This window comes from Cheilinus undulatus, linkage group 13, assembly GCF_018320785.1.
Source record: "Cheilinus undulatus linkage group 13, ASM1832078v1, whole genome shotgun sequence".
NCBI classification, from domain to species: domain Eukaryota; kingdom Metazoa; phylum Chordata; class Actinopteri; order Labriformes; family Labridae; genus Cheilinus; species Cheilinus undulatus.
Window position 1 is genome coordinate 35,551,254 of NC_054877.1, and position 27,463 is coordinate 35,578,716.

Genomic DNA, 27,463 nt, shown 5'->3' on the forward strand with positions numbered 1-27,463 from the left:
ACATGAACAATGATTCTGTTGTGTTCAAGAGTCCCAATGTGACAATAAGCCTGAATGCACATTATAAAAGGGCCCTGGTGCACCTGTTTTCTCTCTGATGTCAGACTGGCCTTTATTAGAAAGGGGGCACATTTACAAATTTACTGGCACATTTCCACAGGGCTCCTGAGAGAACGCTTTCATAATACATCAGCATGCAATCTTTCAAAGTTTAAACACAGACAGACAGACAGACAGACAGATAGATAGATAGATAGATAGATAGATCATTTTGGCAGTGTGTTTTGGGTCATTATCTTGCTGCATGATGAAGGATATGCCAGTATACAACATATACCCACTCATCTTTTACTTTCCATAGAGTATGCCCACTTTTAATGAAGACTACATCAGATGAAGAGTTTCTATATTAACAACCACTGGTTTTAAAGAGACACACTCTCGGTAATTTCAGTGACTGAAAAGTATTAAACCTTTTAAAGATCTTCAGTTGTTTGTGTAACCTACTTCTATTTAACAACAAGCACACTGTCAAAACTACACAGAATATCATCAAAAGTCAGACTTTATTTCCCACATTGAGTGCCCAGGACTTTTAGTTTTGTTGCTGTGGTATCAAAACAGGTATGAATGTTGACTAATTTTTACAGAATGAAATCCGAATTGCATTACAATATCCTCTTTACACATTGCATCACTTAATCCAGGGTAGCAGCACCGCAGGGCCTCGTGCTTGTCACAAGGGGAACTGTGGGCGAAATTTGTACAGTTATTCATGTATTTAATATTCAAACAAACAGTGACTGATGATGACAATGACAATCATGATAATGATGGCTTTAATTGTGGAAAATCGGCTGTGCCAGGTGGGGGTGAGATGTGTTTGCATGTGCAGTATACATAGGTTCAAACTACGGGCAGGGCATGCTGAGGCACTGTACCTTTAAGACGGCCTGGTGACGTCAGAGAAAACTTGATGGAGGAAGCAGGAAGTTCGTCTACCAAGAAGTCTGAGCACATAAACAATACACAAAGAAGACACATCCAAAGTGGAAAAAGTGTAACAGAGTTATCGCAATGGCCGGTATTAAAGGTATTTTTGAATACTAATATGCTTTAGTTGGCAGTTACATGTTTGTCAAGTTATATAAACTTTCATTTTTAGCGTCAATGCTTCAAAAGTTTGTTAGCTTTCGATTCAGCATTGGTGGAAACCTTTGTCGACATTTAGAAGTGCAGTGCTGTCTATCAGTTTAAAGACTTGTTTTAAATGATACCAGCGTTAAACTTAATTTTTAACGTTTTCTTCTTTTAATTATACATTTTTACATCGTCTGTATACCAATTTTACATTGTGTTGACGGAAGAAGTCTAGCGTATTGTTTCTGATTTTTTTTTATGTTTTGACAAAAGGATTTATTTGAATGTAATGTAATGTATATGGATATTTCAGCACTGGTTGCGCTGTCCTTCAGTGGTGCCATAGGACTTACATTTCTTCTGCTGGGCTGTGCACTGGAACAGTACGGGTAAGTATTTGTATAATTAAATGATAGTAACTATAAACCCGTGCATTTTTGCGACTCAAGGGGATTACCTAAAAGTCCTTTCCAGGAAATATGGTTAATCTGGTTGGTATGAACAGCAAAAGAGTAACAAAAACAGAACCAGCAATTTGTATTGCAGTTGCAATTTTCACTACTAATGTACGTTAAAGGAGGGGTTATTTGGGAATACAAAAGCAAAAAGGCCTCCTGCATCAAAACTGATAATGGTGCTGCACAGTTAATCCAATTGCAAATGTTATCTCAATGTCAAGCTGTGTGATTACATAATTGCATAAAAGGCTGCAATAAATTTTGTATTATGTAGTACTTGAAAGGTTTACAAAAAAATCCTGCAGAAAGTGCACTTTGTACAATTAACATTTTTTAATTGAAGGGGAAAACTTTTACCTTTTGGGGAAATAATAAGTCATTATGAAAGGAGTACTGTAAAAGCTTCAGGTCTTGCATTTTGTTTATGCAGCTTATTATTTGTATGTTTTGAGTTGAGAAATACACACTTCTAAAATATCATTATTCTGTACATTTTCCTTGCTAACCAAGCATGTAGATTCATGATGCATTTATATATAACGATGGTGTCCAAACTATGACCTGGGGGCCAAATGCAGCCCTCAATCCATTTTGATTGGCCCAAAGCAAATTTAAAAAATTTAGTGAAATATGGCCCACATTACAAAATAAAGCTCTTGCTTGACTGTATTGTACTGCTTCATTTCAGCACAAGGCAGTGCTGCCATGCTAATTCTGTAAACAAACATTTTGACAATAATTTTTTTGTGTGTTTTTATAATTTGTGACTAAGACAACACTGTAAATGGTAAAAACATATTGGCAACCACAGAAATAACAATATCTCAATTTAAAACGCCCTAATTGATCACTGCAGAAAATGGCAGCACCAATAGCATTCCAGGTGCATAGTGAGCCGTAGCCAGGGCCAGCCAGGTCCCGGAAATCTGATTGGTCTCCCCAAAGTCCTTGAAACGATTGGCTATTTGCCTTGTCAACCTCTAACTAGCCGTGTGAGGACTCACAGTCACTAAGAGTCTTGTCTCACTAGTCTTAACCTATACTAGATTGATTTTACTAACTTTAATACCTTCAAGGTTCAGTATATGAAAGCAGCCCCGCCATTCTTATATATTTCAGTATGTGGTCCTCAGTGGAATACGTTTGGACACCCCTGATTATTGTAATCACAATTGCAAATGATAGTATTGTCCAGTACAGTCGCAACTGCATATTATTACCAATTTGCGCAGTACTAACTGACAATTCCTGTATTGTTTTTTAATGCCTTACAACTGCTGCAGAGTCGATGTCAGATGAATTTAGTTCCAGCACATTATAAAAACATTTTCCAAAGCAAGGACTGACACTAATTAAAATCCTTGACACAAAATGAATGCTACTCACAGCAGCTCTAAAGTGGGGACAAAAAACATAATCAGTGCAATAAAGACGTGAACATTTAGTTCCTAGCATATTTGAATTATGAAATGCTGAATCCTGTGTTTCCATGACACCTAATTGCACCTTTGAAAAGATCTGTGATGTCTCATCTCAGATGAGTTGTGTCTCCAGACCACAAACTCAAATTTGCGATGAACAGAGCAACAGCTCATCAGGTAGATTTTGAGCCTGATTCCCCTGTTCAGACCAAAGTCAGCAAAATCCTGATTATATGATGGTTCTGAAGATTATTTTGCCCAAAATTCCTGTGGCATGAGGCGTGTGAAGAGTCATTTTACTCTTCCAATTCTGCTCAGAAGATGATCTGCGTTGCTCTGATTTCAAATCTTAAATATTGGACGTGTTTAATATTTTTGTCCAGAAATCCTGTTGTGTGGGGGTAACACCAAGAACAGCTGAGAACACACTCTGGGTTTTTTCACAGTACATTTCCCTGACAATCCAGTAACATAGCTACACTGTCTTTATACCTTGAGCAATTCATACTGAGACCAAAATAGCATGATATCCCTGGTCTAAATCTGTCAATTCATTGTATTTTGGCATTACGTGATGGTGAGAGAGCACGGCACAGCGGGATCTCCACATACCCTATCTCCTCTGCTGGCTTTGCTGGTCCTGTTTTCACCTGGTTCTGCCTCTGAGGATGACACAGACAGGAGAAAACATCATTCCCCTCTATGTCTCTGTGACATACATGGTGAAGGTGAAACATCACAGGGGTGTCAATATCACAGCTTTTATCAGCACTGTGAATTTGGCTCCCGTGGATTGTTATGTGGGGCAGAATAATAGCTGGTCAGAAAGTAAGTTGACTCGAGAAGGAAGTGCAACAAACACAGCCATGATGGTGATAGTAAACATACGCTATAAAGTTAGATGGATATAGGTTATTTGCAGATGACGTAATGCAGCAGCAGAGAACATCCCTTGCGGGGCAAGGAGTTATTTTTACGAGAACAATTCTGCCAAAAGGCCATGTTTTGATCTGTTAATAACTGAACCAGGCATTCAAGGTGTGAAAATAAAAGCAGTACTAATTATTAAGCTACTTTTGTGTGCCGAACGTAGTGAAATATTCAGGCAATTTGAAAAAAAATTACAAAATTTGTAAAAATCGTGGAAGTAGGTAGGACTTAAACAGAGCCTCTGTTTAAAGCCTGGACGCATGTCATACAACACTCGTGTATGCATGGTCTGTTTCCACAAAGCCGTCCAGTTTGGTTCAGTCTAGTTTTACCATAGTTTAGCTCATTAAACTCTGTTCTTACCCGTGTTTCCTTAGTTGCTGTCTAAAACTCTACCCCACTTAGTTTGATGGGAAATCCATCTCTTTTTAGAGATCCAGATCATTTGGCACAGCTCAGTAGTGCTGGCTGTTTGGCTCCCAAATAACTCTTCAATGTAGATTAAATAACAACTAAGGATGGAGGAAGGGAAGCTGTCACTCAAACAGGAGCTACCTACCACAGCTAATATTAAAGAGCCATTTCATAGCACAGCCTTGTTTGTTAACAGCTCATCGTATCACGGTAGCTTACCCTGCAAGGTCTATTTGGTTAATAGTCTTCACTGTTTTAATTAAAAGCATGTTTGTGACAAATGAGGGTTCCTTTATATGTTAAAGGGGCTTAGCTAATCTCTTATCTCAGTAGGACACCTCTACTGTTGTCACTGTAGGTCGTCATTCATCCAGGTCATGGTTATCCAGTTCTTCATCAAAAGGACATGCTTGGACGTGGTTCTCAAAGACGTTTCGCGTTTCAGATCAGAACTGAAGAGTCCTTTTGGAGGAGGGTTGAAATGTCTTCAAGAACCACAAGCAAGTCTACAAGACATTTGTGATATTGATCCCTTCCATGCCAGGTTAATCAGTTAATCTGTGGTAAAATCCCTTTTTCTATAAAGTGTAGGGGACATACTCGACACATGTAGAAATTTTCTGATAATAAGTGCAATGTACAGGTCCATTTAGAGCTATTAAGTACAAGCTTTCCTCTGTTACCATTCTGTCCTAATGGCTGCCCCCACTGCCTGACCCTCAACGGATATTTGGGACATTCATATGATTGCAAACAACCTAAAAGAAATGGGGGACTGACTTGTTGATGTGGGGCAACAACACAAGTGCATACAATATGTCCTGTAAAACATATCACAACTGAACTGACAAGGAGAGGAGACGGACTGCAGTTGATGTAGCAGGTAGCCACATTGAGCTTGTTTAGTCTAAATTTGCCTCTGACCGTGTGAGCTCTCAAGTTCTGTGTCACTGTGGTCAATGGTGACTGAATCTGTTCGTGTGTGATGTGCTGTGTTGTTCATCTCTTGCACACCACATTCTGCATATCTGTTAAATTTGTCATTATTTGATGTAATGTGTGGAGTCTCTCACATTTTGATAATCGGTTTAGATTTTTAAAATCTTTCAGTATGTGCCAGGCCCAAGAGTGTAGCCTGAATATTTAGAGCATCTCACACTCACTGACTGCATTATAGATCACAGGTTCTGCCTCTTTGGAGCTGAGAGTTGAGACATGGGTCAAACTAGTTAAAATACAGGTCAAATAATTTTAGGGGGTATTTTGTTTTAGTTATTTGATGCAAAAATAAGTTTATGTAATGTCATGAGTGACAGCTCTGTTTGCAAATGCAGCTCCTTTCAGTGTTCTGAAGCAGATTAGCAGAGTAAAGCCAAAAAGGAGAAAACAAACATAATGAAAACTTACAGTTCAGTCATTGAGGTTTCCATAAACGTTGGTGTCTGCTAAAAGCCATTTAAGGTTGGATATCATTTGGGTTTTTTATATACTGGTGCTGAAACAATACTTTTAAAAGGCGCTAATGCCTGAATAAATACTTTTAAGAGAAAAAAGTGTTTTAAGTCAGCAACTGCATAAAAGCTGTCTTGGGAGAATAAATTATTTAGAAATAAGATGCAATGGAATGTTTAAGTTAAGGAAAGGGGTGCAACTTCTTCACATAAGGCCAACACAAGAATCTGTGGACTGTGTTTACCAAAGTGATCTTTGGTGTTTTATCAGTAGGTTAAATGTGTCCTTCAGTTCAGCAGATCCACCAGCCAGCTCCACTCTGCACACGTCTTGCTTCAGATAACATTAACAGTGCAACCTGTGGAGAATCCTTTGGTTTCATTTTTTAAAAACATATTTTTGTGCTTTTTATGCTTTCATTTAGAGAGAAGGACAGTGGATAGAGTTGGTAAGAGTGGCACATGGGGCACTGTCCAGACTGTCCAGGGCCTGAGAAGTCACTGTAGAAACAAAGAGTTGCTTCTTTCATAAAATTAATGGTGTATCACTTTAAAATGTTTTACAATTTATATGTTTTTTTGTGTATTTTTTTTTCATCTTGCACCTGTTTTGTATCTAACAAGCTGCAGCCTAATTTACATATGCAATAATTGTGTTGTTTTGTAGGGTGTACTGGCCGCTGTTTGTCCTGATTTTCTACATATTAAGCCCCATCCCGACCTTCATAGCCAGACGCCTCAGTGATGACACAGACTCCTCCAGCAATGCATGCAGAGAGCTGGCCTACTTCATAACAACTGGCATTGTGGTATCAGCTTTTGGTCTTCCCATTGTATTGGCCCACAAAACAACTGTGAGTTTTTCATTAAGCATATCATTGTTGTTCTGAAAGTGAATTTCCATACAGTAAACGCAGCCACAATCCTTAAAGTTATTGCAGTTGTGTAGGTCAGCCTATGCTTTCTGAACCATATCAGTTTTTAGAATAATTTATTTCTACTATAACAATACAAATGGAGCACAAGGCATTTGTTTGGACAAAAAGAGCTCAGTGTGAATATTTTCTCCAACAGATCCAGTGGGGTGCCTGCGGTCTGGTGATGACAGGAAATGCTGTCATCTTCCTCACAATCTTCGGCTTTTTTGTCGTGTTTGGAGGCGGGGACGACTTCAGCTGGGAGCAGTGGTAGTGAGCCTTTAGACAGTGAAAAGATGGAAGGAAGGATAGGTGGATAGTCGAATGGATAGACTGCAGACTGAGGGGCACATGTGTCCTGTATTCAAGCTGAGGAGGACGCTCCTGTACATTATAGGCTGCAAAATGTCAATTGTACCTGGCATGTATCAGGACATTTTTTTAAATGAGGGGATATTAAGGTTGGAAACAACACTATGTTCCCTATCAATGTGCCTTATGTCTGGGACCAGGGAGACAATGATGCCTATACCCCTCTTATGCTATAACCCCATTATTATCCACCTTAACCTTGTTTTAGCTTGTGTCGCCTTTGTTTCAATCCCCAAATAATAGCGCGCATAGCAGCTGCCTGCTACTTCTATATGCTTTCGTTATAAAATATCACAAAGGGATCGGAAAGAGTAACTCTCTTGTATCATACACTGCCATGCTTACTGCATTATCTTTCCTCATTTGCCTAAGGGGGAGTGCCTGTATAGATGATATGGCTTACTTATAATTATCACTGTTTGCTGTGTAAAGTATAAAGCAGGTTATGTTATGTTAATCCATGCTTTTTGACAGCTAGCTAATGGACTTCTAATCAGGTAAAGATATATTTGTAAGGAGATGGCTTGTTTATTTTCAGAAAAAGTGCTTTTTGTGCTAGTGCAACAGTTTACATTCTCACCAAAGATCATTTTAGAGTGTAGAAATGAATTATATTTGCCTTTGAAATCTGGGTTTTGATTTATGCTTAGCAGCAGCATGATTCCCAACCACAAGTGCAGCCATTGGAGAAGCCGCCTTTATTATGCATTGTCTGTTATCTCTCATAATATTTTCACAATCCTTTAACTGACAAAAAGGCTTACTTTTGACTTATGTAAATGGTTAATACAGTGCTTTTATGTGTTAGGCCCTACAGGGCAGTGCTGTACCTGCAAACTCCATCAGAAGTGCCTGTCATTCAACAGTGTATGTTTTGATAAATTGAGAAATCTGTGTGGTTCTGTTTCGAGTCATTTTATGTAATGTTTCGTCAACAGGAGCCTATGAAATCTACATTTGTGAATCATTTTTTAGTATAGCCATGTTCAGATTCATCAACTGACTTTTAATGAGGCTCTGAAATGTGTACACTTTGTCAGTTTTAAGAAAACCATCACAAGCATTCCTAATTTCTAATTTTCACTTTTACTGCTCCACAAGGAAAGTTATTAATACTGTATGCACCGAAATTGACATGCTCAGTGGAAGTTTGTCTTTCTGTTATGACTCCAGGACCCACACTAATGAAATCTAAAACTTTATTTTATACCCTCCTGACTGCATTTTGTTTCCCAACATTGATTAAAAGTCTCTGTTTAAACAAAAGTAGAGACTGTGTCTGTGTTATTGCTGATAATGTGAGAGAACTGGACAGGAAACTTGATTTCACATCTCTGCAGTAGTAATGGATGATGCAGGCAAACCGACGCCTGCACATTGTCTTAACATTACAGCAGCCCCCACCCTAACCCTTGGAAAATGCAGTGTAAACTATGGTATGTCTCTGTCTCACCTGGAAATGCTATGACCCTAAAGGCCTTACTCCCTGGGGTTCAGGTGTGAAAAGCAGCTGAATAATTTACATGTTTTACAATATTTATCTAGCAGTATGCAAAGCAGCTCTGTGTTTTTTACCAGCTGTCTGTGATTGTCAGTGAAAGTGCCTTTGCACCTGTCTGTTTTGGTCTTTCCAGCCTCACAAACATTTATATGAAAACAGAAAGACAGCACTGTTAGATGTGATCAAGCTGCACAACTAAAGGATGATAAAAATAAGTATTATCTAGTCAGGATTCAACAGGGCGTGATAGAAATCTGTCATGCACAACTTGAATGGTTAAATTTCATTCTCTGTTCACCTGTGTTAATAAACATGCCAGAGTTGCCTCCCTGTATTGCATGTTTAAATTGACTTCATTCCCTCTGCAATTATAAGAAACTGGCTCTGTTAATGTATTATTTTCATGATAAACATTTCTGCATCCTGCCTCCATTGATTACATTTCTTAAGTGGAAATTACAGCATATAAAGGCTCACATTTTTTAGAGCTGCAGAGTGAAAAGCATTTGTGTCATAAACACATGTCAAATCTGTCATGTGTTTATGGCATAAACATGCATGGTTGTGTCCAATTTAAGTGGCAGTGAGCAGCATGAACATTCACAAAGGAGCCTGTTGATGCTAGTTTGCAATTTGTGTTGAACCCAGTGCAAAGAGTCCTGTGACTGGCTAGTTATGTGCATGCTAACATTGGTTGTGTTAATAAAAAAAAGAGTGCAATGATTTGCAAATCTCATAAACCCACATTTTAGTCACAGTCATACATACACAACGCATCAGTGGTTGGAATGGAGACATACCATTTCAAGAAAAAAAAAAAGAAAAAGTAGGGGCAGAGCCATGTTTACCATTGTGTAGCATTCCCCGTTCTTTTAACAACAGTCTGTAAATGCCTCTTCCCTAAAAGAGATGTTGTCTGGATGGGAGCTATGTTGCTCTAAAACCTCCAGTACCTTTCCAAATGTGTAAGCTGCCTACACCATAGACACTAATGCAATCACATACCATAAGAGATGCAGGCTCTTGAACTGTGCACTGAAAAAAAAGCTGGATGGTCCCTCTCCTCTGTAGTGAGTGTCCATGGTTTCCGAAAACATTTTCAAATTTTGGTTCATCTGACCACAGAACCGTTTTCCATTTCACCTCAGTCCATTTTAAATGAGCTTTGATCAGAGAAGAGCACTATTTATTAATCGTTTGATTATATTATGTGATCTAGATGGTGGGATATTCAAAGTCTTTGCAATTTTACCTCAAGGAACATTTTTCTGAAAATGTTCCACAATTTTTGGACAGTTTCAGCAGATTGGTGAACCTCTGCCCTTCTTTACTTCTGGGAGACTCTGCCTCTCTAAAATGCTCCTTTTATAGCCAGTAAAATTACTGACCTGTTGCCAACTAACCTTATTATATGCTAATTTAAAATGAGCTAATATTTCATGAAATGGTAAAATGTCTCAGTTTCTGATATGTTGTTTATGTTCTACTGTGAATAAAATATGGATTTATGAGATTTGAAAATCATTGCATTCTGTTTTATATGCATTTTACAAAGTGCCCCAACTTTTTTGGAATTGGGGTTGTACTAAATACAACGAAGGGCACTAACAGGCACAGATCAGACACATTAATGTTAAGGAATAATTCTGTTATTTATTTCTAAAATATTTTAGCGACCTGATCATGCTGTATTTTGACTTAACTAATGCTACGCACTATGATGCAATGAGTTAAAAATTCTGTAACTTAAAGAAAACAGAATAGAACTAAGACTACACATGTTGTTGAATGATAAATCAAGGCAGGTAAGAAGTGGAGAGATGGTGCTGAAAGGTTTGATGCCAGCAGGCATTATCCTGATAATGGGACACAATCGTGGTAAAGAGAGTGACCAAAAGGAGTGACATATTACCTACTGGTGTTCTGGTTCACACTTCTTTTCCAATATGTGCAATAAAGTCAGCATCAGAAACAGAGATGGATGTTAAGGTGGCTATGAATCCAAATTTGGCTACTGTTAACTACATATTTCATAAAGAAAGGCCTAATTCTGCTCTATTAATTAGATTTTAATGAATGAAACATTACCTGCCCTAAAGCTCGCATGAATTTCATGTACACCAGAAACTGCGCAATGTCCCCAAAACCACAACTGAACAGTTGAATGCTCGAGAGTCTACTAAGAGACAGTCATAAAGTCATACTCCATTTATTGAAAAATTGAGAAGGAAAAGAGAAGGTAAAGATGAAAATGAAGAAAGACGAAGAGCTCAGGGACATCCATTCATCTCTATTGCAGGACAGCTGTTGCCTGGCAACAGCAAAGGCATCAGAATTATTTAAAAAGGCTGTTGAGTATGGCCTTGAAAACTACACAATGCTACACACAGTATAGTGTGTGATACTGCAATACAGCAGACTGCCTTTGCTTCTCAGTGCAGTACATCCCAGCTGGACACAGCACAACATGAAAGACAACTAAATAATGCAATAATGAAACAGTACACATATTAAGGCAATGGCGTGGTCATACAAAAGTCATGAGACGTTATGCAATACAACACCAAACTCAAGAAAACTATATAACAACACTAAAACACAAGATTGTCAGGGGCCCATAATCGTCACAGGCAGAAAGATAGCTATGACAAATGGGATGGGAATTTTAACATGCCATGGTATTAGCTCTAATATGCATGAAAGTCTGTGCTAAAGTGATAGTCCTTTTTCTCTGAATTGAACATCTTACTGCTCGCTACTAAAATAGTTTTACCAAGCAGCTGTTTTAATTGATATATAGCTACAAAAGCTGAATATAGCAACTTCATATTATTTTGTTGCTCGGTAAATGTATAAATAGTCCATTACTCACTATGATTTAGCACAATAATACTGGTTAAAAATCTCTGTTGCCCACCATAAAAATGCATTTGAGGGATTAGTTCACCCCTGATAGATCATCAGATAAGGAATTTTAATTCAGCGTTAGACTGCAAAGTACTGGAAGAAATCTGAAGTCACCCATTACTAAAGCCATCTTTAGAGGTCAGTGTGTGGCACAACTAAATTTCCAATGCTGCCTCAACCTAGCCTAGTGACAGACAAGGAGATGGAGCTTAAGCCTCCTTACAAACAGCTAGACAGCACTGGCATTCCCCATGTCAAACATATCTTGTATTCTTCTTGAAACCAAGACAGGCAAGTAAAAATTTCAGCCCCCATAGTGTATGTGCCCATAAAGACAAACAATATTCTAACTGGAATCATCTTGTTAACCAGGCTGTAAACATTGCATTTTAGCTGTAAAAAAATATGCATTTTAACATGGGTTGTATGTGACTTGCGATGCTTCTGCAGCCAGTCTCTAGTGGACACTCAAAACACTACAATTTTTTTTTTTTTTTTTTAAGATTTAGTTTTGGTCATTTTGTGTCTTTATTTGATAGAGGAGGATGGTGGATAGATTTAAAAACAGGGAAGAGAGCGGGGAGAGACATGCCGCGAAGGGCCACAGACCGAATTCAAACCTGGGCTGCCCACATACGTGGGCACGCCTTAAACCACTGGACCATCTGCACACCCCATACAGTTTCTTTTTTAACCCTCTGCATTGGCTTAATTTTTAGGCATGGGAGGTTCCTGCGTACTATTACTTATTAGCTGATATGTGATCAATCAAGGGGGATTCAAGCAACACGAAACTTTGTTCCATGCATTGTCCAGTTCTTCTGAGAGAACAGCATTTTCTATAGAAATGTGAAGCTTTGTTGATTTGAGCAGATGCCAGAGGCAAATCTTCATCAGTTAAACACAACCAAGATAATTTAAAGGAGAAGTGAAGATTGGAAATACTCATTACCTCTAAATCTCAAAACACACCATCGTATTCTCCGTCAATACAAATAAAACCATTTCTTATACTCAGATAGGCATACTTATAAATATAATGTTTCATTTTTACCAAGTTTGTTCTAGTAAAAATGATGCTAGACTAAATATTACATACTCTATCTTAATATGAAACAAAAAAGGCAGACATTAATGTGATGGTAAATTTCCTCTGGACTTCACGGTGCTTTGATACAGCAATACCACAGTACACTCATGCAACAGTAAAACATATTCATTGATATCATCATAGAATTTTAAAAATAGGCTACTGAAAAAAGAAAGACCTAAGAATTACAAAACCAAATGAATTACAGCAAGTCCAGCTTAATTTAACTTTATATGTAACTGAAATCCTGTTAAAGTGATGCATATGAAATAGTTTGAGGAAACAAAAGCTCTTCTCAGTCAAAAAAACAGTCAATACTTCCTGAAATGGGGTCTATAGCCATCTGCTAGCCTATTAACCTACAACAGCTAACATACACATTTAAACAATTGCTTTTTAGCTCAGAAGTGACTCAAAGCTTCTATTACTTTGTGATACTGTTATAAAATCATACAAAATGCATAAATTAGCTACTGCATACTTAATGTGGGCTACAAAGTGGCTACATATTTAATACAATATTCAATATAAGCTAGGCTATTAGTGTTTCACTTCTTAAACATGCCTCATATTAAATTCTACTATCATCCTGATGATGGCCAATTTTGAAGCAGTTGCCTACAAACAATGTCACCTGCTTGCCTGTTAGCTACGAAGTTGCTCAATTAGCTCATTCTTGGGTGATGTCACATTAAATAGGCCCACAAAAGGCTTAAATTCCTGAAAACTTTCTAGCTAATGTGATGTAGAGGAACGGAGTGGCTAAACATTAACAGATGTTGAGCAATGCTAGCTAGGTCAGTGTTGTTTTATAGCCTCCAATAATTTCTAATACTGATCTATTTATCTTATCAGCCGCTTGCTTGTTAACTTGAGAGGGCTGCAGACTGTACATTTCTGATAGCGCACTCCCACAGACCGTTCATCTGAGACAATGGCTGTGTCCGAAACCACTCACTCATTCCCTACTCCCTATCCACTATATAGTGAGCTGCACATCGTGGACTATATAGTGCACTCACTGTAAATACACAATACGGTTTCAGACACTCCTCCGGCCGCGGGCAATGACGTCATCACCGTCTCAAAATTAAAACGTTTAGCAACAATGGCTCCTAGATTTTGATGACAACAGTTGGGGCTTGACATTAACGTAGAATTTCATTGAAAACTGATACAAAATGTAAGGTATTTTCACAGAAAATTTTAAAATGAATACAGATAAAGTTTGTGTCTTAAGTGGCTAAATAAACGTTTTTGTGTGTATTATGACTTACTTTTGCATAAAGACAATGTTCTTATGTCTTGTAATCCTCATGGGGGAAAAAGTTACTTCATTTTGAATCGTTAACATTTTCTTACAGATTACATACTTTGGTTAAAACCATGAAACAAAAAAGTATATTAAAAAAGTTTTTATATGTGTTCCTGAGCTCCTCTCATTTGTCTGTAATGTTTGAGAGCCGCGTCCGCGATGCATGATGGTAATTATTCCTGGGCTAGTGACCATCGGCTGTTCACTACTTTTCAAAAAGCACTGTGGGATAGAATGGGTGCTCTATATAATGCATAACAACTATTCACTATATAGTGAATAGGAAGTGATTTCAGACACAGCCACAGTCTATTTCAGAATGGCAGTACTTGCTAGAAGTTTCAAAATAGAATAGGGTAACACTTACGTTAAGGTAATGTTAGGCTACAAAAGTTAAAAACCTGACCTGCAAAACCCGATTACAAAATATTCAATAAATTAGAGTAAGGAAAAAAATCAGGAAAAAAGGTTGTCCTCCAAGAAAACATTTTAACACAGCAAAAGTAACTCACCTAGCTCAGTTAGCTGCGCAAGCTACTTATGTAACGAAGCTACATAGCTCACATAGCTAACATAGCTACGCTCAGAAGCTATATACGTTCTCTACATTGCTTCATTAGCTAGCTTTGCTATATTGGCTTTTGTAGTAACATTAATTACATGGCTAGCCTTGCTATGTTTGTTTTAGCCAGAGCTAACAGAGCTAAAGCGAGCCACTGACCACGTAATTTCTGAAATGGTTCTACATCATTTCCTCCCAAATTAGACCTCTGACCTTTTTCTCTAATTTTTTTATTCATTGTGTTAAACTGAGATGTGGTAATTTCCTGAATGTAGCTGCAAGACCTTGTTTATGAATTAAGTTCAATAAAAAAATAAAATAAAACATAAAACATGCAAATTGCAGCACTTCTGTTCTGAGATATTGTCTCAGATGAACGGTCTGTGAGAGTGGCCGTCAGAGGTGTATGGGCTGCAGCCAGACTTGTTTAGCTTTGGAGTGGCTCAAAACGAATATTGTTTACATGATGTACAAAAGGAACACATTTTTCTTGATTATGTAATATTTATTATGACCCCAGTGGGCCCCAATGGGTCTTCATCTGGTTAAAGATTAAATCAAATAAATTTCTAACTAGGACAGTAATTATAAGCTAACATAAGCTAGGCTGGCTGACTTTTCAAACGGTATTGTTTAACAAACAAGGCTATGAAATTGGTTGTTTTAAATTTTCAACATGATCTTTTGTATCATAATGCCCTTTGGTAGTGTAATATATTAAGATAGGCCTCCTAAAGGACTTTACATCAAGCAAGCTCTGTAATGTCCAGAGTTGTAACATTTGTTTGGTGGACTCCAAGGGGGGGAAGGGCGGTCTGCTCTGAGGCTGCCAAATTAGATTTGCACATCTTGACCAAAGCCGTGCTTAACAATTATGAAGTAGTTTTAACAAAGATAAGAAAATCATGCATAGGTCTTTTGGTTTATGAGTGAAAAAATCTAAATTGATGTTGATATCAGCAATGTGTCACCTTTTCTTTACTTGTTTCTTTTGTACCATTCGTTGACATTGTTGTTAATGCATAAGGAGTAACAAGTCCTGGTCCTGATACATAATTTTAGCTACAGCACTGAATGCTGAATCCTGAGCGTGTTTTTACAGGGAGATGGCAGACTTTTGAAATAATATTATTCTGGCGAAGAATTAAACTTGGATTCAGAACATTTCTTAAGGTTATTTTATATTAACAATTCACAACTGCGGGTTTTTTTTAACCGCAAATGAAAAAAAAATCTAAATTCATGTAGTCAGTGCAGACAGCCAGGGGCTTTACTTCATTTAACGGTGAGACCGACATCCGCTAAAAATCAAATAGATGCGGGGAAGAGGAATACGGAGGGAAGGGGCGGGAAGCCAGAAAAGGGAGCACCCATTGGTAAACGGCAGGATTTGCGTTACCGGTCCCAAAGCCAATCGATGCGCTCGCGAGGTCGAAAAGGGGAACAAGCGCGAATGGGATAAATGGACCCTGATAAAAGGGGCGCGTGCTTGTCGCGGCAGAGAATGAGGGGAGGATACAGCGCGAGAAGGAACGGTCACAATAACGGTAAGACAGTTGACAGAATTTACTGTCAGAGAACTGACTTTTTCCACGTTTCTAGCTAATATTATAAGGTAATTACATTTCTGTACCACTTTGATCAGCCTTGTCGTAATCACACGGTGTAGTGAAGTTAACTTGCTGCCTTTAAACCGCGTTAAATACTTCGAAGTTTTCAATTCTTGTAACGTCTCTATGTGAAGTTTAGTCTCAAAGGATTTGTTCACGTTTGTGAAATATAACGTTTAACGATGCCCAAACAGTCGGGTTCTTGTTTTTTTCAGCCGCACAGAAGCTTTACTTCGAGGAAACATCGACAGACAGATACCCAGAGTTGCAGTAAAGCTCTTTCTTCTCACGAAGGCTTCTTGTCTGAATGTAGGCTGTGCTCTTCATCTCTCTGTGGGCATCCCTCTTCCTTTTTCACAGTCGGCTTGTTCAGTTTTGTTGGTGTGTGTCCACTTTGAAACACATTTCTGAGCAAATGATGTGCTGCCCTGGATACTACAGCCTACACAAACGTTTGGGGCTCTTTCCTGGAGCGTGACGGCGAGGTCGAACAAGGTAAGAGCTATTCCCACGTTTTTGTTTTTCTATCACTCACAGAGTCAATGGTGTAAATTTATAAAGAGGCAGTTTGGGTTAATTAAGAGGTGCTTGGTGGAAAGGGAAAATATTTGTGGAGCCAAAGTGGACGGCTTGTGTAAAAATCATTAGCTCAGTGATGGAGAAGAATGCTGGTTGGGTCTATAAACCATTTTCTACGCAATTGCGCAATCAATCAGCGTCCATTTAGCAACAAAGTCTAAGTTAAATAAGGTCAAACATTTCCAGAGGATAAATGTATTCTGTTGGGCTGTTTGTTTCACTCTACAGGAAAAAATCAACAGTCTTCTGTATTCCACTTTAGTTCAGAGACTCAATAGTGACCTTCTCCATAAACTGACATGTAGGGACAACTGGCAATGATTGTATTAGTTTTGTGTTCATCATATCCACACTGGTGATTGTACTTGACCTTTTAAACTTAATTAGACGCACATCGTTTGTCACTGTACATTCACAACAAGACATTTTAAATTTATCACAGTGTTATGTATTTTGTGAGGAAATACACATAAATGGAAGTGTTATGTCCCTCATTTTCAAAGTGCCAAAAAACTACTACCTTTTAAAAAGGTAAAATGCCCAACATTATGGGATGGTGGGATGCACTGATACCACATTTTTCCAGACCAAGTAAAATATCACCAACAGCAGACATGGCTCCAACTTTGATTTCATGCTCACATAATTAGAGGGTAACTGTCTTGGCCAGGACTCCCGTGTAAAAGAGATTTTTGTATCTAAACGGGAATAAAATGCTGGTTAAATAAAGGTTAAATAAAAAACAGACAGCCAAGAAACATGGAAAGAGGGAGTGAGGGAAGATATGCACCAAACATTTGCAGAGAACGGGAATTGATCCCATGATCAGTGCATCGAAGACTGTGGCCTTAGTATATGGGTGCCCTTGGGTTTCTTGTTTACACTTGTCCCTCACAGCAGGAATATTTACCTGTTAGTCAAGGAAGGGATGGCTCAGTTTGTGCATGTGAATAGGGCCATATGTGCAAATGAAAACTCCTGAATGTCCCCTGAATTTTTCTGGATGAGCTGCATGTGTTACACTAACAGCCAGAACATTCACCCAAACCTTTTCCTGCCTGCCCCTTATCAAATTTACACTGGAAGTCTGGATGAATTGATGTGAGAACACAGCAGGAAATATTCAATAAGAATTCACAGCAGGTCAGCAGGCAGGGCTGATGATGAAACCGGTGTAAAACCATAATAGTGATGGACCTCAAAGATCTCCATGCATGTAACGAAACTGCTCCGTTGTGTTTTTAGGCAGTATGTTCTTCGATCCTCTTTTAATGACAATGTGGTTGTGTCAAACTACATGCTGCATTGATTAAAAGGGGGAAAAGTAATTAGAGCACCATATAGCTGACTCGGTATGCTCATCTGTCACTTGTGCATCATTCTTTCTGCTAGTGCTGCACAGTTGATCTAATCACACTTGTGGTGTCAGACTGTGCGATTACATAACTGCATAAAAGGCTGCAATTGTGTTTGTATAGATTAGTACTTGAAAGATTTACAAAAATGCCTGAAGAAAGCCCTCTAAGTTTACAATAGTGCCACAATTGCAATTTGTAGAAGTGCCTTTATTTTCAAAAAATTAAAAACTTTTATTTTTTGAGATATACTGAGGTATTTTGAAATTAGTACTGTAAAATCTTCAGGTTTTGTATTTTTCATGCTGCTTAATATTTGTGTTTTGACAGCTGAAAAATACACACTTCGAAACTATCAACATTCTCTGCATTTTCCTTGATAAACATGCAAGTTAACTCATGATGCCATTTATTTTTATAACATAGTTGTAATTGAAAATTGCAATATTGTCCAGTATAATCGCAATCACACATTTTTGCAGTACCATGGAGCACCACTTTTTACATCATGCCCTGCCTCCTCAGACCCCTTCCTGCTGTGGGATACACACCTGAACATCCAACTCAGGAGCAATCCTTGTGGAATTTTTCAAGCAATTTTCAGGAGTGTTTTTGTAAAAACAGCTTATGCAAAATGTTTGAAACTTCTTAAAAAAACGTGCACAAGATCTAGAACTGCCAATTGCCTGCTGTGCTGTGATGCTTTTTGGAATCTGCAGAAAGTGCTGAGAGAGTGTTTGTCACCATGGAGTTGCAAAACAAACTCTATGAAAAAAGCATTACCATATCACCCCAAGCATCGTTCTCCATATGATATGGTTTGCTTGGCATGTATTGGACAGCATATATATCAACACTGTAACATCAATGATGGGTCCATGTTGGCCTGATGATATCACATGACCTATACCTTAGCTGGGCTCCAGTGCTAACTTGTCAGGCAAGATGAGAAAGCCAGCAAGGCGTTTTGCAGTTGATCACCGTTTTTGGCCTTATTCTAAAATCAACAATCTCAATAAATTCTAGGTATTTTGAGTATAGCTTCCAACAACTGGAATCAGTATTGTAAATGCAGTTTAACATTTTCCTTAGAAATGTATTGCTGAAAGTGATAACACTTTCTAAGAATTAAACGCAAGGAATCTAATACTCAACTCAGAAAGTCTATCATGATGCTGGATTCATGAGACAGTTTTATCCCTAAAAAATGGCAGTATTTTTGATAAATCAATTTGAGTCACCTATATTTATATTGAGTTTTTAATTGTACTAAATTGTATCATTACATCCCTTTTGAACATATGTTTTTTTATATTAATAACTTTTTAAATATTTGAGCATGAGATTTGTGTGTCATATTATCTGGTGCATTATAATCAGGACACTTCTTAGCAGGTGCTAGTATGGAAGTATGTTTATGGTGGTCACCAGTGCTTGTCATGTCTGTAAAGTCACATGAGCTCTTTGACAACTTTGCGTCATGTATCCCCTACTCCTGTAAGATTCCAGCCACATCAAGATTTAAGACAAAAATAAGACTTAAGCATCAGCCTGTCACCTACTGATGTTCTTTCTTTGCTGATGACTCAAAATGATACATCAATATCTGCCCAATATTTTAATACTGACAGATCTAAAAGCCTGTGCCGTCTTTTGGCTGGAGTTTGTGGGATATAAAACCTTGTAGCATTGCTTCATCATAGCAGTTCTTCTGTAATGAGTTGTTTGTTTTAGCTGTGGTTAAGTTTTTATCAAAGGACACAGTTGTTAAATGTTACACGCATCATGAATACAATTCTGTTTTACTCCTAAAGCACACTTCCTTTTAAGCCTAGTTTGGAGCTCTCTGTGGTCGCCCAGTCATGTGGTGTTAACTCAGCCCTCCACTGGCCTTTTATTGTCAGCCAGTGCTGAAACAACAGAGCACATACATCCAGCTTCTTGTTTAAAGAGCTTTAGCTGCCAGACTGATGATTCACTTACTGGCTGCTTGTTGGCTTTACTGGTGACATGGTCACTATGCGGCCTTTTCTGTATCTGAACATTGATGTTTCCAGCTGATGAATGCATGCCGTGTGTGCGCTAGTTTGCAGAATGAGTGAGTGTTTGTTGTACTGGGAGCTGATTGGGAACACAAGAAGCTTTGTGTGCATATGTGTGTGACAGTAACGTGTGTGAGTGTGTGCACTGGCTGAGCCCTGATTGTAATAAGCAATGAGTTTAGAGAAGCACAGCAATCAAAGTAGATTACATATGTAGAAAGAGGAAATAAGTAGCCTTTTTTAGTTTTCTCCTGGAACACAGCATATATATATTTATTTACCTCTAAGCTCCTTGTTGGTTATTGTCCAAAATAAATATTTTTCCTCTAAATGAATACATATGTCAGAGGTCTTTATCATTGAATCACAGTTTCAACAAATTGTCCTTTTTTGCTGTGGTCTGTTATCTCGGAAGTTTTTATCCATAAATTATTTGTCTTTCAGGCTGACAATCTGCTGATGTGAATTCCTGCTCATCCTCACGCAGCTGACCCGAACAGAAGAGCTAAATCTGTAAGTGCACTTCTTTGTGATTGGTATCAGTTTTCTACTGCAACTCTAATAGCTGACTGAGCAGTGTATAAGATTTCTTCACTCTTCTCAAGTTGAAGACCAACAACATCTGTTATCGACCTTCCAGTGGAGTAAGTTATTGAACTGTACAAGAAATATTCCTCCTCCTTTTAGGTGGTATTTCAGGTTTTTCCTCAGGATTTTAGGAGACTATGGGGGGAGAGACTCTGAACTGTCTAGGGGGGTCTGGAGACATGCTCCCCTGGGAGAAAAATATGGACGTTTTGGGTTAAATGCATTGAACTGGTGCACTTTGAGAGCCAATTCAGAGGTTTTATCAATGAAATTTTGCTCTCTTTAAAAAGTGCTCTTACAATAAACAAATGAGAGACTTACTGATTATATGTTGATTTGATATCTTAAAAATGTTTCAAAACTGCAGCAGATCACATGACCATCGCTGATTTTAACTTAAACTAATCCCCCCCAAAAAATGGTCTCAAAGCCTATATTTCCCATATTCTTGCATTCCTTTATTCATGCTGGAGTTGTTATTTTATGTTTGTTAGCCTAAGTAAAACAATATCTTTTTAAATGTTACATGATTTTAATTTCTATTTTAAGTTTACATTTTAAAGAGAAATAATTAGTCACTATTAACACTCTGTTTCTTGTCTTTGTTAATGTAACTCAAAATTACTCAAATAACAGACGTTTAGCTGTATTCTCTCTTGCTGCTAAAGGAGCCATTGATTACCCAAAAAGTAACTCAAATTTAGAGATGTTCACTCAGCTAGAACTGAAAATCTCTTACCTGACTGCCTCTCCTCTCTGCCTCAGACAGTAAATGGTATTTGTGGGTGCAGAGTTTTTTATTTTAACATTTATGTCCACTATAAATTCTGAAATGATACTTCATGTAACGTGATACATCTGATTGAAGCTCAGTCTCTGCGATAACATGCTCGCACATATTTGTCACTTAAAATGAGAATATTACCAAAATATTGGTTGAATTAACGTACAGCACTACCCAGCCCATGCGCATGTGAGAGAGAAAGGTGAAGAAGAGGAACAGTTCCGAGCTTTACCTGAAATGTTTCATAGCTTCATCAGCACAAGGCTCTGAGTGTCTGAAGCTCAACCAATCAGTGCAGAGTGTTCATCTGCGTCACACTCCCTGGAGTGTGGGTGCTGCACAGCTCACGTGTGCTTACGGCTTCACTGCCGAGCAGGCCAATGGGATGTCAGCTTTATGAAAAGATAACGCTGGTGTGGCAAATTAGACTATGGCAATAAAAATTAGACTATGGCGAAGCGCCATGGTCTAGATAATTGATGGGAAACATTAGTGTATCGAGGGCGTACATGTGTAAGGCTGACGTTTCTCATAAAGAAGTTGATTAACTCAAAATTCAACTACAGCTATTTGATAAAAACCTAAAGTTATTGTTAAGGGTTTCATTTTGTGTCAATCTTGGCATCCCCTTGTGGATGAAGCAGTGCTTTTTACCTCTTTACAGTTGTGAGGTGTAATCTAAGCAGTAACAATATCCATAGTAACTCTTGCCATCCATTACCCCTGGTAAATCTTTATCATAGAAAGAACAGACATGAACAGAGTTGAATCTTAAGTTTAATAATCACTGAAGGTATTTTTCAAGATATAAAGGACAAAATGAGATAGTTCCAACTTCTAAAATGTGAATTTGTGATGCACAGTAAGTACGTCATCCTTCTGGGCTGACATTATCGGCCCATAAAATGACGCTTTGAATGACCATAAGCACCCACAGTGACTGACTGGTGTAGATGATCTAATTCCATTCAGTACACAGCAGTTCAGTCTACTCTGAGTTACCTCATATTATTTCAGTTACTGCAGGGGTCTCCTAATCTTCAACACAATATACATGTTGGCAAAAGCTGGTTAAAACTTCAACATCCCAAGATTCTGATTCTAAATTGCCTGAAAATCAGATTTTTAAAAAATGTACTTTCTTTTGTCCCAAATACATTTTTACCAGTGGCAACCCTGATGCTGGCATTTCTTTAATGGACCCCTTCCATTTTTCTTGGTACACCAGTGCAGCAGGAGGTATGTCTGTCCTTGCTTGTCAGCCACACTGCTAACATCAGTTATCTCTCAGCAACAGTGCTATGACATACTGATATACTGCCTGTACTGTCCATCTAACAGCAAGACATTCAACCGGCCCTGTTTTTCTCCAAGGCAAGCATTAGACTGCTCTTTGGGTTCTACAATCTCCCATATTAACACCCCTTTGTAATTTAAAGGTTATTGTCATTTGAAGAATTTGCAACCATATTGACATAAAGGTTGCCAACCTGGGGCACTGACATGTTGGCCCTCTACATGCCCTGAGTCCTGCAGACTCTGCCAAGCCTTCTGTCGCCTCTTGACTCTCCAAGTCCTCTGTTATGATTGCCTCTAAAAGACTCGAAGCTTACAATGCGTAGTTTGTGTGAGTTAAAGGACAGCAGACAAAGAGCTGACACTGACTGTATTTCCATCACAAAACAGCAATAGAAGTTAAATAGGGAGGACTTGAATATGATGGGGTAATTAGTCCATGTGTCTGTGGGTGTTTGAATATGACAGAAAGACACTCCCCTTTAATTATTGTGCTTTTACTGCAACTCCAATCAACACAGACTCATCCACAGTTAGCACTGTCATGCATCCTGGCCCACCAAGTATTTCTCATTTATTTCTTTATCTCTTAAAAGGTTTGATGGCTCTCTGTCAGACACAGCGCACAGCCATAATGAATAATGCATTTACTCACCTTTTGCATCAAATAACTATGGAAAAACAACTAAAGCATCTGCGGCGAATGCCAAAGGTGTACAGTACATTGTGGATACATCATAGTGGTGGATGCCTCCTATACAAATCATTTCATAACAGATGTAATTTGTCTTGATTGAAGGTTACCAAGCAAAAAACGTTGAATATCTTAATGTATTAACTATTGATTTCTAATCCAGTGAAGGTTCCTACTTAGTCTAGAGGAGTGTGTCATTTGAGTGTATTAAATCAGCATGAGAATATAAAAATGGAGTAGTCGATAAGCTAAGTGAATTTTTTTTTTTTTAGGACTATTTCCTATACGCTGTTGTGTAAATGTACATCATTGTGCAATTTGAACATTTATGAGTTCAGCTGTGAAGTAGGCTAATTAACCAAAAAAGTAAATGGATTATTTTTTGCTCTAAGGCTGAGTTCATTATCATTTCCATGGACACAGTGAATTAACTAGGCTGCAAGATGGAGTGAACTAAAATGAATACTGAATCATTAAACCCATTTTTATTTTTTTTTCATATACAGTCATGGACAAAAGTATTGGCACCCCTGGAATTTTTCCAGAAAATACACCATTTCTCCCAGAAATTGTTGCAATTACAAATGTTTTTGGTATACGTGTGTGTATTGCCTTTATGTGCACTGGAACAACACAAAAAATCTGCAGAAAAAAGCCAAAATTGACATAATTTTACACAAAACTCAAAAAATGGGCCAGAAAAAATTGTTGGCACCCTTTTAAAACTGTGGGTAAATCGTTTCATTTCAAGCATGTGATGCTCATTTAAACTCACCGGTGGCAGTAACAGGTGCTGGCAATCTAGAAATGACACCTGAAGCCATTTAGAATGTATAAAAGTTGACTCAACCTTGTGTTGAGTTTCTGTGTGTGTCACAACAAGCATGGAGAAGAGAAAGAAGGGCCAAGAATTGTCTGAGGACTTAAGAAGCAAAATTGTTGAAAAATATGAACAATGTCAGGGTTTCAAGACCATCTCCAGAGATCCTGAAATCCCTTTGTCCACTGTGCGTAATATAATGAAGAAGTTTATAACCCATGGAACTGCGTCTAATCTCCCTGGATGTGGACGGAAGAGAAAAATTGACAAAAGAATGCAGCGCAGGATAGTTGAAATGGTGGATAAACATCCTCAGTCAACTTCCACACAAATTCAGGCTGTCCTCAAGACTCAGGGTGCAAAAGTGTCAGCTCAGACCATACGTTGTCATCTGAATGAGATGAAGCGCTATGGCAGGAGACCGAGGAGAACCTCACTGCTGACAAGGAGATATAAAAAAGCCAGATTGGAGTTTGAAAAATATACCTGTTCTCCTTCTGGGAGAACATTTTGAGGACAGATGAGACAAAGGTAGAGCTTTTTGGAAAAGCACGTCATTCTACTGTTAACAGAAAATGGAATGAGGCCTACAAAGAAAAGAACACAGGACCTACAGTCAAACATGGTGGAGGTTCAAAGATGTTTTGGGGTTTTTTGCTGCCACTGGCACTGGGTGCCTTGACTGTGTGCAAGGAATCATGAAATCTGGAGAATATCAAAAAATTTTAGTCCGCAATGTAGAGCCTAGTGCCAGAAAGCTGGGTCTGTGTCAGAGGTCATGGGTGTTCCAGCAGGACAACGACCCCAAACAAACCTCAAAAAACCCCAAGAAATGGTTGGAGACAAAGCGCTGGAGAGTTCTGAAGTGGCCATCAATGAGTCCGGATCTAAATCCCATTGAACACCTATGAAGAGATTTTAAAACTGCTGTTGCAAGAAGCACCCTTCAAATCTGGGAAATCTGGAGCAGTTTGCAAAAGAAGAGTGGTCCAAAATTCCATTTGAGAGGTGTAAGAAGCTTGTTGATGGTTATAGGGAGTGATTGGTTTCAGTTAGTTTTTCCAAGGGTGTGCAACCAAATATTAAGTTGAGGGTGCCAATAATTTTGTCCGGCCCATTTTTTGAGTTTTGTGTAAAATTATGTCAATTTTGGCTTTTTTCTTCAGATTTTTTGTGTTTTTCCAATGCACATAAAGGCAATACACACATGTATACCAAAAACATTTGTAATTGCAACAATTTCTGAGAGAAATGGTGTATTTTCTGGAAAAATTCCAGGGGTGCCAATACTTTTGTCCATGACTGTAGAGGAGAAAATATTACTTGTTTATAGAAAAATAAAAAGGATAATATTTTTTGTAGAGTTCCTTAGTTTACTTACTCTAGGAAAAGGCAAGTCTTCAGTAAAACACAAGTAAATCTCCACAACAGCATAAAAAGTCACAATGTAAAATATATAGTGAAATTTAGAGAATATGACAAAGTAATAAATATTTATACTAGAGTAATCAAAGTTTTTGTTACTTTCTTAATTTTTGAAATTCACTTGAAATATTTTCCTAGATTTTAATGATTGTATCAGAACGTACTAAAACTGAAACTTTAGAGGTCAAGTCATATTTCTAACTAGCAAGTGAAACCCAAATACTCTGGTAATGCTTTGGTACCACTACCATGCCAGTGTTTTGATAGATTTAAGATGGAGTGAAGTAGATTTTCTGCATTTTTGATGGTCAAAAACAAGAAATTACCCAATATTTTGTGCTTAGGACTTGCATTTTGTTGTTGTTGTATTGAAATAGATATTAATAGAATTGAATTAGTACAAGAATCATATCAAAATTTTAAAATGTAGAGTTCTGACAACCCTGAGTCAGACTCTGCACCAAAATATAGTCAGAAAAATGTGCTGAGACATCTGGAAATTCAAACAGTAAAATTTGTAGGAACCCTGAACTTTGTCAGTTTGGTGGACAGCAGAGCTTGAAATGAGTCTGCTTCAATCATTTTTGTATGAAAGATTAAACAGCTTCTCAGGATTTTAACTGGAGTGACATTTGACAGGGATGCACAGATACTGATACCAGTATCAGGTACTCAGAAAACATTGCAAACACTGTACTCTGTGTCTTTTTGCATTGTGTTAGTTTGTTGTCAAAGTTGGAGCCACGCCTGCAGTTGTTTTATTTTTAAACATAAATGAGGAGGAGAATAAAAACTGCAGTGATAGATACTAAATGTGAAGAATGAAGAACATCTGATGAAAATAAAACAAACTTTCAATATATTTTGAAGAGCCATTATAGCCTTAAGTACTCATATTTGTACTCAATAACAGTGAGTGCCCAAATGGAAGTACTTTAACATTTGATGTTCCAAGCTAGCAAACACATGATGTGAGAGTAGATTAAGCCTAAATGGTGTTTTACCATGTGGCCCAGTGAGGAGAGACATTCTGCCCAGTCTCTCTCTCTCTCTCTCTCTCTCTCTCTCTGTACAGTAGGGCACTGGGTTCCCTGCATGTGGCCTCCTCAGTGATGTCATCTTTCAGCTGCCACAGATCACAGTGTTGTTTCTCTTCCTCCTCTACAAACTCCTCTCAGCCCACTCAAAAGTTCAGTTCTGCTGCAGTCTGCTTCACTGAATATGAACACTACAGCCAGCTTTCCACTGTGGCTTTTTCTAGAGTTTTTTTTACAATGTTGACAAAAGCTGATTGACATGTTTTCAGTCTCAGACCTTGTGTTTCTTTAGGTTGACAGTTTGGAACAATATAAAAGTGTTGAATAATGTTTGTCTACTTAAATAATGAGGAAATTAAAAGTGAAATGAAACTAAAAATGACAACCATTGTAGAAAGGTTTAATGGAGTTGTTTACACACCAGACTCCACTTACTGGTGCCCACTGGAGGAGATTGATTAGTAAATTGGCAGCTACATTAATATTCACTAAATACATTAAAGTGTTTAATAAACCATTTTGTTATGCTCATACTGTGAATGTTTAACAGAGTAATGAAAGTAGATTCTTTTTGTTGGTACAATGAGCTCCTAACACATGTCAGTATTAGGGACACCTAGTCTTGGATTTTCCCGATATCAAAGATGCTGATACCCCCAAACTAAGACAGATAGTGATGTATGAACACCGCCTTTTTATTGCAAATAAAACCTAATGTCTCCTGTTCAAAGAGGCTGAGTCAGGCGAAGCAGAGA

At 38.1% G+C, this 27,463-nt stretch overlaps 2 protein-coding genes across 5 annotated transcripts in view; both read left to right on the forward strand.

Moving 5' to 3' along the window:
• Nucleotides 1–983: 983 nt before the first annotated feature.
• LOC121520457 (leptin receptor gene-related protein) lies at nucleotides 984–8,981 on the forward strand. Its single transcript, XM_041803917.1, has 4 exons — nucleotides 984–1,093; nucleotides 1,454–1,529; nucleotides 6,482–6,668; nucleotides 6,889–8,981. Exons 1-4 carry the CDS (start codon nucleotides 1,078–1,080, stop codon nucleotides 7,003–7,005), a joined length of 396 nt encoding a protein of 131 aa, XP_041659851.1. The 5' UTR covers nucleotides 984–1,077; the 3' UTR covers nucleotides 7,006–8,981.
• A 6,903-nt stretch (nucleotides 8,982–15,884) lies between these two features.
• The window catches only part of LOC121519628 (cAMP-specific 3',5'-cyclic phosphodiesterase 4B-like), a 92,263-nt gene continuing 80,684 nt past the window's right edge, over nucleotides 15,885–27,463 (forward strand). The window contains exons 1-3 of one of the 4 annotated variants that reach the window (XM_041802413.1): nucleotides 15,885–16,025; nucleotides 16,304–16,583; nucleotides 20,509–20,577. The gene's annotated coding sequence lies outside the window, so the exon portion shown is untranslated. The other 3 variants (XM_041802415.1, XM_041802414.1, XM_041802412.1) reach the window with 3 other exon arrangements.